At 37.3% G+C, this 12233-nt stretch overlaps 1 protein-coding gene across 9 annotated transcripts in view; it reads right to left on the bottom strand.

The window, feature by feature from the left end:
- Nucleotides 1-12233, bottom strand: part of BIRC6 (baculoviral IAP repeat containing 6) — a 223543-nt gene that overhangs the window by 79744 nt on the left and 131566 nt on the right. For all 9 annotated transcript variants that reach the window (XR_006215936.1, XM_042982203.1, XM_042982202.1 and 6 more), the window contains 6 exons: nt 10590-10869; nt 8463-8719; nt 8094-8202; nt 3907-4128; nt 1693-2476; nt 435-578 (listed from right to left, as the gene is read on the bottom strand). Coding sequence is in view for 8 of the 9 variants with exons in the window: in XM_042982203.1 (XP_042838137.1) it covers nt 435-578; nt 1693-2476; nt 3907-4128; nt 8094-8202; nt 8463-8719; nt 10590-10869 (1796 nt within the window). In the remaining variant the exon portion in view is untranslated. The remainder of the gene's footprint in view (nt 1-434; nt 579-1692; nt 2477-3906; nt 4129-8093; nt 8203-8462; nt 8720-10589; nt 10870-12233) is intronic.

A 12233-nucleotide genomic window follows, 5' to 3' on the forward strand; every position in this document is an offset into this window, starting at 1 on the left:
GAATTCTGTGTCTCCCTCTCTCTCCGTCCCTCCCCCACTCATGCTTTCTCTCTTTCTTTCTCTCTCTCTCTCTCTCTCTCCCCCTCCCTCCCTCAAAAAGCAGCATTAAATATTTTTTTTTTTAATGTGGTACATTTGACATCTGATTTGTTGCTCAACTTTTGTATTAGCACCACTGTACCTAATAATCTGTCACTCTTTCCCCCAACCAAATTATACTTTTCATGGTAGTGTATAATTAGGCTATTTATCACAAGAAAGGTTATCCAAAGAAGACTTGTAAGTCCTATCATTAAGTACCAAGGTTGTTCTAGTTTCAGTTTGCTATTTGAGAAATCAGGATGTAGAGGTAATTGCAGATTCTGATATGAAATTATAAAATATCTTTATACACAGCTAATATTAAGATTTAATTAAACTGTTAAAATACTCACTGGACAGGGAGACTGAAGAAACATTGTCACTTTCTCATCCTCCAGCATCAATTGCAAAAACAATCTACGTATAAACCCTGAAATGTTCCCTGATGTTGGAAGGTTCCCTCTTTGAGGAGACGTTTGAAAAAGTTCACAGAGGACCTGGCAAGTAAAGAGATTTAAAAATTAAGTGCACTATTTATCTGCAGCTGTGTACTTTCAAGAAAAAAAAAAAAGATTATCCCCAGAGAAAATTTCTGTGGATAAACTACTACTACAGGGTTTTCACATAAATACCTGGTGTAACCAACTTACTTTCAACTTGAGTCAATATCAATGTGCTTACAATGCAATAAAAATTATGAAAAAAGGGTATTAAAAATATCAAACAAAGCCTTAACAAGAAGCTGAGAGATGATAATTAAGCCAGAAAGCAGTAAGACACGAAAGTTTCAGGCTACCCAGAGGTACAAACCAGATTTTCAAATTCTCATATCCATGACCTTGGTTAAAATTGATAATTTAGACATTTCCTTTAATTAGGCATATTAAGCAGATCAAGTTTGGCAATAATTAAATACTTTAGACACTCAAGTATCTTGCTATCCTTCTCAATAAAGTTAAATCATTCAGTATTTCTTGAAAATTATGTTAACTGTCTCTAGATAAAGGTCAAAACAGCTAGAAAGGAGCGGAATCCGGCAAAAATCAACTAGAATCGTCCTTGTAATAATTCTAGCTTTCAAGATTTTTGTCCCCATGGACTTAAAACAATAAAATCATCTCTCATATTTTTAGTGAGATCTGTCAGGAATCTCCTATCTGAAATCTACCCTAATGTCTGCTTCATTAGAAGCAAACTAAAAGTCATAGCAAGTCAGTTACAGCAAAATACAATACTCCACTGCAGATGAGATGACACCTTCAAGTGGTCAATCGTCTTTCAGCAGCCCGTACTGTTCTTCTGGTTTGTCCTCTTTATGGGGGGCAGGGGGAGATGAGTTTAAAAAGAGGAATGTATGATCTATAGCTAGAATCGCTGTGAATTTGCCCATTATCTCATCAAAAGGAATATGTGACAGTTGAGAGGAAGAGGGAAGATATATCAAGACTTTATTTTAATTAGTTTCAATTTAGATCTCTAAATGGACCGTATCCCAATCTTCATTATCACCTGTAATACATACCCCTTTCTCAACTAATTTCATTAGTGTTATTTAACATTGTATTAAAATAATAAGATGCCTAAAACTTAAGCCGGTATTTCTAATCTTACCTGGGCCATCAGTTTTTGATTATGAGGGTGGCATGAAATGCACTGCAGGAAGAATGCAACAGTGGCGTTCTCAATAGCTGTCCTCTGTTGAGTAGTCAATCCTGTTGGAGCAGCTGAAGAAAGAGAGGCCGATCTTGCACTAGTCTGTTGTTGTGCACCTAAATTATGTCCTCCAGAAGCAGACCCAGAATGACACAATAAAAACAGAAGTGCTGTCCACAGTGGATTGACCTCAGACCCACCGAGCCAGTCTTTCATAACATGGCTACTGCCAACTTCTGTCAAAAACCTAAGAATGGGAGCAACCAGGTCTGCTGTGATAGGCATCTTATTACATTGTTGTGCAACATGATGCCGCCTGAGCTTGTCCTGGGAAGTATCTATTGACTGAGCAATGCTTTCTGAGTAAGAAATGTGACTGAAGCAGAAAGTAGCCAGACTCCTCACAAGAAGAGAAGGCAAACCTGAGTCCAATAATTGTTTGATAGCTTCTGGAGATTGAGAAGAGGATGCAAGGGTTGCCAAATGTGATTCAGTTAGTGCAAGAGGCGCTTGTGCGTTTTTAGAGTCATCTGTTAAGGATGAAGTAAGATCTTGCTTTTTGCTATCATCAGTCATGGACAGTCTGTGGTGACACTGCACTGGAGGAGGGGTAATCCCCATCCAGCCCATGAGCAAAGAAAAATAATTTGGGTGTATATGACACATTGAGCAAAGTAGACTGTCAACAGCTTTCTTCAAAACCATATTGCAGGGAAGAGACATGGACCAATTAAAAAGTAACCTAGGGGAATAAAAGACACCAGGTTAATATTATATACGTATCTTTAGAAAGACCTCATTTTTCCAATAGTAATATTAGAAATCAACATACACTGTATAAAATCATGACAGCTATAAAAGTATATGTTTTATTTGACATAGAATACTGTAAGATTTCATGATGACTGCTTTGATATACATTATTTAGGTATTTAGGCAGATGAAGTTAGATTAGACTTGTAAAACCAGTACAGAAAATCAAGAGATCTGTATTTAAATGTATCTACCGCTCTATGTGTGACCTCAAAAAAGTTACATAAAGAAAAAGTGGAGTTGTGCCTGGGTGGCTCAGTCAGTTAAGTGTCCAACTCTTGATTTCAGCTCAGGCCATGATCTCATGGTTCCTGAGTTTCAGCCCAGCATCAGGCTCTGCATTGACAAGGTGGAACCTGCTTGGGATTCTCTCTCTCCCTCTGCCCCTCCACATTTGCGCAGTCTCTCAAAATAAATAAACTTAAAGAAAGAAAGAAAGAAACATTGAAAAATTACACAAAAGAGATGTTCAGATTGAATTTGACATGATTGATGGCTTAAAATTCATGTTTGCAAATCAAAAACTATTAGTAAGTTTCATTAATAACTCGTGGGTTATGCCAATTGAGAAGACCAAATATGAAAATGACAGACTAAAAAGGACAAAAGGCCAGTCTTTTATTAGGTCATGGAACTCCTCAGAAATAAATATAATATTCTGTTATAGACTTAGCAATTACAGGCGCTAAGTTCAGCAAAGCCCTAAGTATGATAAAGAAATGTGGGTAAGTGGAAACTGCCAAAAGAACAATCCTATCAGATAACTAGAAAGTAGTAAAAACAACTAACCATTAAAAACTCTCTAAAGTAGTAAGTCTTTCACAATTTCCAATTATAATTTACTCCTTAAATAGCTGTACATTAAGGATGAAAAAACAATCTGGGGGTGCCTGGGTGACTCAGTCGGTTAAGCGTCCCATTCTTGATTTCGGCTCAGGTCATGATCTCACAGTTGTGGGACTGAGCCCCGTGTTGGGCTCCATGCTGGGGATGGAATCTGCTTGAGATTTTCTCTCTTCCTTGTCCCTCCCCCGTTGGCATGTGCACAAGCCCAATAAAAAAGTCTGGTGGGTAAATTTGCAAAAAAGAATAAATACTATGACCTGTAGGAACACATACATTAAACTCTTCAATTTTAGGTGGGAGAAAGCAAGCAATGACACTAATATTTCTTCTTAGTGGAGATAAATCTAATTAAATTTGTAAGCACCTAATTTCAAAATTATACATGATTCTACGTAACTACTACTTTCAAAGTATTATTAGTATCCAAACAAGCATATAAAATACCATTTCATCAAGTGAAAACCTGTAACAATCTGCTAACGGAGAAAAAAGGATTTCAAAAATCGTACTTACTCAAAGAGGTCTCGGTCCAGCAGCGCTGGTAAATCGTACTCTACAAGCAGTTCATAACTATGCCACAGAATTGCTGCTACACAGTGCAAATGAGAAGGAGATGGCATGAGAAGACCATACTCTACTGTCGAAGAGTTAGGGCACATGTAGCTCATCCTGCCACTTCTCCTCATAGCAGCCACTCTTGCAGAATCACTGACCCATTTTAACAAGGCCTGAATTCTTAAAAGAAAATGAATTCAAATAACCAATTATACCACAACTGACATTTAATATGGATAAATACCACCATTTCAAGTAAGCACTGTATTTATGAGAGTCATATACTAATGTTCTTGGTACTTTTAATCTAAACTAGGAAGGAAAAGGAACTTATGTAAGCAAAATGGACATAGTAGTTCTACTTCTCCAATAACCTTACTAATCTTAACTGATGAAAATGTTTGAAATAACATATGATAACATATAATTTATGTTATGCAAATAAACATTGGGTAATTTCTTAACTCACTTACCAAAAAAACCCTATAAATATCTGGACTTACAGGATACAAAACTTAACAAATTCATGGTCTCCTGTAAATTTTCTTTCATCTTATAACAAATCCACACAACCCAGAATAGTAATCTGGGGCTAATTCTTTATTGTGCAGAATCTCATGCAACACAGCATGTCTTACTCCCCTGGCCCCCAACCATTAAATACTACTAGCAGTCACCCACCCCCTGCACTCTGACAACAGAATATAGCCCCAACGTAAGTACTTTTTCTCAAGTGTCACCCTACCCTTAATACCCTGGAGTTGGGAGGAATACTGAGAACAACATTTAAAAAAAATTTTTTTTAAGTTTATTATTTATTTTGAGAGAGAGCATGAGCAGGGGAGAAGATGAGAGAGAGAGAGAGAGAGAGAGAGAGAGAGAGAAAATGAATGAATCTGGAGGAGGCTCTACAGAGTCACTGCAGGGGTCTGAACTCACGAAACTGTGAGATCGTGACCTGAGCTGAAATGAAGAGTCGGACACGACACTTAACTGACTGAGCCACCCAGGCGCCCAGAGAATAACATCTTTTTTTTTTTAATTTTTTTTTTAAACATTTATTATTTTTGAGAAAGAGCATGAACGGGGGAGGGGCAGAGAGAGAGGGAGACAGAGAATTGGAATCAGGCTCCAGGCTCTGAGCCATCAGCCCAGAGCCCGACGCAGGGCTCGAACTCATGGACCACGAGATGGTGACCTGAGCCGAAGTCAGACGCTCAACCGACTGAGCCACCCAGGCGCCCCATAGAGTAACATCTTTTAAAGCAATATGGCTTTGGAGTTTATAAGATTCTTTGCTTCAGGTTACAAGAAATGGGGGTAGGAAGGTATATAATGCTACTTAAACCCCTTCTCTGCTCTGAACAAGACCCCTTATTTTACTGTTTTTTTTTAATACATATTTTTAAGTTTTTATTTGTTTATTTTGAGACAGAGAGGGAGGGAGAGAGGGAGGGAAGGGCAGAGAGAGAGGGATAGAAAGAAAGCAGGTCCTGCACTGTGGGCATGAAGCGACGTGGAGCTCAAACTCACGAACCATGAGATCATGACCTGAGATGAAACCAAGAGTCAGATGCTTAACCAACTGAGCCACCCAGTCGCCCCCGGACAAGACCCTTTAAATTTCATATGATTGGAAATAAATATAAGTCAGAAAAAGAGAAAGCAGATGAGGTAATTGGGAAAGAGTAAAATTTTCTCAGTGTGCGGAAGCCAATAATTTTGTTATTATATCAGTTCTAAAACATTTATGTTTTAAAAAGTATTATGCAGTGAGAACAATTTTATTTAGGGTAGTTTTCCTATGACAAAAAAAACACAAAGAACTATTAAAGAATTAAATAATTGTAAGATATTTTAAGAAAGTTGTTCTAGAAAAATATTTAAAATTAATATTTTATGGGGCGGCCTGGGTGTCTAAGTGCGTTAGGCGTCCGACTTCAGCTCAGGTGATGGTCTCACTGTTCGTGGGTTCAAGCCCTACGTCGGGCTCTATGCTAATAGCTCAGAGTCTGGAGCCTGCTTCAGATTGTGTCTCCCTCTCTCTCTCTCTGCCTTTGCCCTGCTCGCTCTCTGTCTCTCTCTCAAAATAAATAAGCATTAAAAAAATAAAATTAATTTTTTAATTCTTTCTTACCTCATTAGCCATTATAATTTGAATTTGGCACAATTTATTCTATCAAAAAATATTCCAGGGGCGCCCAAGTGGCTGAGTAAGTTTAGCATCCCACTTCAGCTCAGGTCATGATCTCACAGTACGTGGGTTCGAGCCCCACGTCAGGCTCTGTGCTGACAGCTCAGAGCCTGGAGGCTGCTTCCGATTGTGTCTCCCTCTCTCTGTGCCTCTCCCCCACTAACACTTTGTCTCTCTCTCAAAAAGAAACATCAAAAAAAATATTCCAAAAAATTCCAATCTATTTTTAAATATAATAATATTACTTATGTGAAGCAAAAAGCTTTATAGAAAAGAATTCAGCTTATTTAATATCTTGAAGTTACCATGCTGGAAATAAATTTACTTCATTAAATGCCATTTGAACATTCTTCATCGGAGAGTATGAAAGCAACCAGCCTAAAATAAGTTAAAGCTTATTACATTATCAGTGATTAAAGTATCAAAATTTACTAGGCACCTGTCACGCCTGACACTACCCCAAATCCCCAAGTCTGACCTATGTAAATTGTCCCTTGTGAGTGACACTATTCTGTCTCCCCAATACAAGGCAAAAAGCTGGATTCAATGAACTTGGATACTCTAGTATCTAGCGCAGTGCCACGCACACAGCAACTATTCAGTAAATACCAATAAAATGAGTTAAGTACCCACAAAATTAATGATTTGTTAATAACTTATAAACAAACTAACAAAATATCAAATGATTTTCTTGAATATTAACCAAAATATTAAAGGATAGCATTAACTCAGAAAATAGTAAAGATTAATTGTTTATGGAGTCACACATTCTATAAATGGTATTCTGGTACTGATATATGATATATATAAAACAAGAGAATGACAAATCATCACCCAAAATTTGTCAACAAAAACGTGTCTCAAAAATACTTGGGAAGTTCTTCTCAATGTGGAGGTAGAAGACATCAAAGAAAAGGTACATTAGTAAAACCCATCCAAAATTACCTATATGTAAACCATCACTAAATATTTAGGTGAGATGTTCAAATATTATTTACTTTGTATGACAACATTTCACCTTGCAGTAGGAAGGAGATAGAAGGTAGAGAGCTAATGAAAAGCTGTCAATGAATATTACAAATAATAAGTAATCAAAAAAAACATTACTTTTGTCAAAATAATCTAGGTGCCTAATATGGACACAATATTCTAATATTCATACACAGGTAGTAAATGCTACCTAAGATTGTATGATTTGACAGCACCACAACTTAACAAAGATCTCCTAACAACATGGTTCACATAAAAACATGTAATATTTTGGGGCGCCTGAGTGGCTCAGTCACTTAAACGTCTGGCTCTTGATTTCGATTCATGTCATGATCTCATGGTTTGTGCGACTGAGCCTGGCATTGGGCTCTGTGTTGACAGCATGGAACCTGCTTGGGATTCTCTCTCTCCCTCTCTCTCTGCCCCTTCCTCACTTGTGCTCTCTCTTGAAGTAAATAAACATTTCAAAACCTGTAATATTTTATTCCATTCCATTTGTCAAAAGTAATACTGATTATAATTCTATTTCCATTCAAATTTGCTTAAGATATGTCCAAATACATAAAAATTGATGTTTAATGTTCACAAAAGTTTCTAGAAGTTATATCATGTAAAGCATACAGGTATATGTCCAATATAATCAACAGTCTTGACTTTTACGAAACAACCTAAGGAGAAAGTATTAGAAGTAACGTTCGCTATCACATAACTGTGTGTAAGTGTGTCCTTAAATAATAAACAGTGATCTCAGTGTCCGTGAGTTCAAGCCCTGCATCGGGCTCTGTGCTGACAGCATGGAGCCTGCTTGGGATTCTCTGTCTCCCTCTCTGTCTCACCCCCACTCACTCTCTCTCTCTCTCTCTCTCTTTCTCTCAAAATAAATAAATATTAAAAAATTAATTAATTTTAAAAAAGGAAAAAAAGAAACAGAACAAAACAAAAAAACAAGATCAACATATACCTGTCTTTTGTTCCAGGATCCTGAGTTGTTCCAAGCTGGTAAAGAATATCTATCGTAGAATCGGAAGAGAGTCCATTCAGTCTTCCAAAAAGTAAAGGGCTGTTTAGATCTTGCAATAAAGAACCAAAAGAAAGTTTGCTAAATAAGCAAATGGTATAGGAACATTTGCTCAATTTAATTTTAAATTGTTAATTAAAAATTACACTTCCATAAATTACAGCAACAACAACAAAAAAACTCCAAGGACATTGAAGCCATAATGGAAATTAATTTCAGAAACAGATTTCATCACAAAGATTAAGTGATTAAGTAACTGTCACTGTTTTGCAGATAGGTAAAAATTAAAATATCAAAGTTAACGGTGGTCACCTGTAGGATCACTGCCTGATGCTGCACAGTTTCTCAGGAGAATGTCTATGAGCTTCAGGCCAATCCTTGTGGACTGCAGTCCTATCTTTACAAGCACAACCTCAATGTTGGGTGAGTGCATCCCACAGTACGGGGACATCAGTAAGGCAGCACAAGTCTGCAGCAGATTAGCAGTAGGTGCAGCCGCACTCGCCATCATTCCTTCCAGATCACTTATGTGAGTAAGGCAATGATGCAATAACCGTAACCAGCCGATACTGAAAAAGACAACACAAAGCAGCTTACGTGGTAAATTCAAGTAGCTCAGATTATTTCTGGGGTAAAACAAAATTGAAAAATCAGCATGTTGTGTCTCATAAGTAACACAAATCTTCGTTTAAAAAATGCTAGAACATGAAGAAGGACTTAAACACAGTTAAGTTTCCTCCATAGTGTAACAAATAAAAATACTTAACCACTAACAGCATTTAGGAACTACTTGCCTTTTGTTCAACCAGTCAAAAAAGTTTTTTGTATTTTTTTAAAATAGGCTCCACGTGCAATGTGGAGCTTGAATTCATGACCCTAAGATCAAGGGTCACATGCTCTCCTGACTGAACCAGCCAGGTGCCCAGTCAGAAAATGTTTTTTTTTATATATACACATATATGTTTAAATATAAAATGCATAGGATTATAGCCTTGTGAAACTATAAAGTCTTGGCAGCTTGAGAATAAAAAAACCCAAATTTTCTTATCAGGCAAAACTTTCAATAGAACCAGTGTATAACATTTTCAACTATCAAAATATACCAGATAAATGTGAATTAAAGGACATATTCAGGTCCTTGTTTATTTGGTCAATTTGTATGGCTCAAATCTAACCTTTCCACTCATTGCCATTTAGGAATTATCATACAAGACTAGGTCTCTGTCTATATGGTCAATTTGTATGGTTCAGATGTATCCTGGTGACAGGCATGTGGAAATTCATATATTAGACTCTGATCCAAAGAACAGAAATCCATACCCACAGATACTACACATTGTACATACCTCAAGAATTAAACACACATAAATTTCAATTTTAACCACCTCCAAGTTCTGGTTCTAAAGAATCATTATCTCTATTACATCTAATAAAATTACAGCGCTGTATAAACTACCTATGGAACAAAGGACTTCCTAAGCCCTAAAACAGAAACCATAGAATAAATAATTTCATAAAAAGCTCAGAAAGCTTTTTTTAAGAATCAGACATAAGGGGTGCCTGGGTGGCTCAGCTGGTTGAGTATCTGACTTTAGCTTAGGTCATGATCTCACGGTTCATGGACTCAAGCCCCACATGAGCTCCCTGCTGTCACTGTGGAGTCTGCCTCAGATCCTCTGTCCCCATCTCTCTCTGCCCCTTCCCTGCTCACACATGCTCACACTCTCTCTCAAAAATAAATAAAACATTGGGAATGCAAGCTGGTGCAGCCACTCTGGAAACCAGTATGGAGGTTCCTCAAAAAACTAAAAATAGAACTACCCTATGACCCAGCAATTGCACTACTAAGCATTTATCCAAGGGATACAGGTGTGCTGTTTCGAAAGGACACACGCACCCCAACATTTATAGCAGCACTATCAACAATAGCGAAAGTATGAAAGGAGCCCAAATGTCCATCGATGGATGAATGGATAAAGGTGTGGTGTATATATATACAATGGAGTATTACTCGGCAATCAAAATGAGTGAAATCTTGCCATTTGCAACTACATGGATGGAACTGGAGGGTATTATGCTAAGTGAAATTAGAGAAAGACAAAAATCACATGACTTCACTCCTATGAGGACTTTGTAAGATACAAAACAGATGAACATAAGGGAAGGGAAACAAAAATAATATAAGAACAGGGAGGGGGACAAAACAGAAGAGACTCATAAATATGGAGAATAAACTGAGGGTTACTGGAGGGGTTGTGGGAGGGGGGATGGGCTAAATGGGTAAGGGGTACTAAGGAATCTACTCTTGAAATCACTGTTGCACTATATGCTAACTAATTTGGATGTAAATTTAAAAAAATAAAAAACAATATTAAAAAGTAAAAATAAGTAAATAAATAAATAAATCATTAACAAAAAAGAATGAGAAATAAAACATACCTTGTTTTGGATACCTGATCTTCAGATGGAAGAAAGGGATTATTAACTGTTGCCGAAGAAGTGGTACCAAAAGCAGTGAGGCCCAGTAATTTAATTTGTGACAGGCCTAATGTGCTGGCATCTCGGGGGCGATGAAGTCTAAGGCAGACAGCAGAAGCTACTTCAGCTTTTACCAGCTGAATTTTTATGTAGGTGAGGCCGCTGGTGACGACAGGAGTGGACAAAGGGAGCATGTTTACCCCATCTGCACTCACTTCCACGGACACAGAGGACGGGCAGGCTGGAGGAAGAGAAGAGTGAAAACTTATTAAAGAAAATGTGAACTGGACTTCATGGTTTAGCAGAAATCCCAGTAAAAGAGCAGCTTTCAGTTATATTATGAACTTGCAAACAGATAATTTATATGCCACGTCATACTTTGTCATTGACTTTCACCAGGACTGATTTTGGAGCTATTTTCCAACATAAGATATGAGATCTACAATGTAACAAAAATAATATTTTAAAAATTGTAACATTCCCCTAAATAAAAATAACTGAAGATATGTAATCCACATTTACATAACTTGAGTCTCTGCAAGAAAAAAACTGCCAAATTGGCAATTACTCTATTATTTCTATTACTCAGAATTATCACCCACAATGTGGGACATTTGATTAATATGTTACGGCTTAGGGTTGTAAGTAATTTGGAAAAGAATAATATACCAAAAACAAAGTGCTTTGGGGCACCTGGGTGGCTCAGTTGGTTAAGTTTAAGACTTCATCTCAGGTCATGATCTCACGGTTCGTGTGTTCAAGCCCCAGATGAGGCTCTGTGTTGACAGCTCAGAGCCTGGAGCCTGCTTCCGATTCTGTGTCTCCTTCCCTCTCTGACCCTCCCCCGCTCATACTCTGTCTCTCTCTCTCTCTCTCTAAAAATAAACAAACATTTAAAAATCAGTATTTTTTTTTTTTTATTATTAGAGCAAGAGCATGTGAGTGGGGAGAGGGGCAGAGGGAGAGAATCCCAAGCAGGCTCTATCCTTGGCACAGAGCCCAACGTGGGGCTCAATCCCAGGACATTGGGATCACGACCCGATCCGAAATCAAGAGTTGGTTACTCAACCAACTGAGCCACCCAGGCGCCCCAAAATCACTATGCTTATACTGAAAGAATCTGGGATCAAAAATGCAAAATAGTATTTCAGATTCCTTTATGAATACCTGGAAGAGTTCTTTTTCCTCTTAATGTAAAACTTGTTTCCTAAAAACTCTTTTCAATTATTTACACCTTGCAAAGTGAAAACAAAATATATTCAATGAAAAAGCACCAAATGAATGATACTCAATATAGTACAAATTTAAAAAATCACACTCAAATATTAAAAATATTAAATATTACAGTCAAGTTATTAAAATAAAAAATTGTGTACATGTAATTATCTTACAACGGGGGGGGAGGGAACAACACATAAATCCAAGCTAATTTCCCACTGCAGGACTGGCACTGAGGATGGGGCTAGAAAAAGTACGCCTGCTATCTACAGGTGTGTAAACTAACTCATTTCAAGTTAATGCTATAGCTTAATAAATTTGGGGAGAAAGGCAAGGAAAAATTATATATAACTGAAATAGGTTGGTTTGGATTTCATGAAACATTCT

This window comes from Panthera tigris, chromosome A3 (genome assembly GCF_018350195.1).
Source record: "Panthera tigris isolate Pti1 chromosome A3, P.tigris_Pti1_mat1.1, whole genome shotgun sequence".
Taxonomy (NCBI): Eukaryota; Metazoa; Chordata; class Mammalia; order Carnivora; family Felidae; genus Panthera; species Panthera tigris.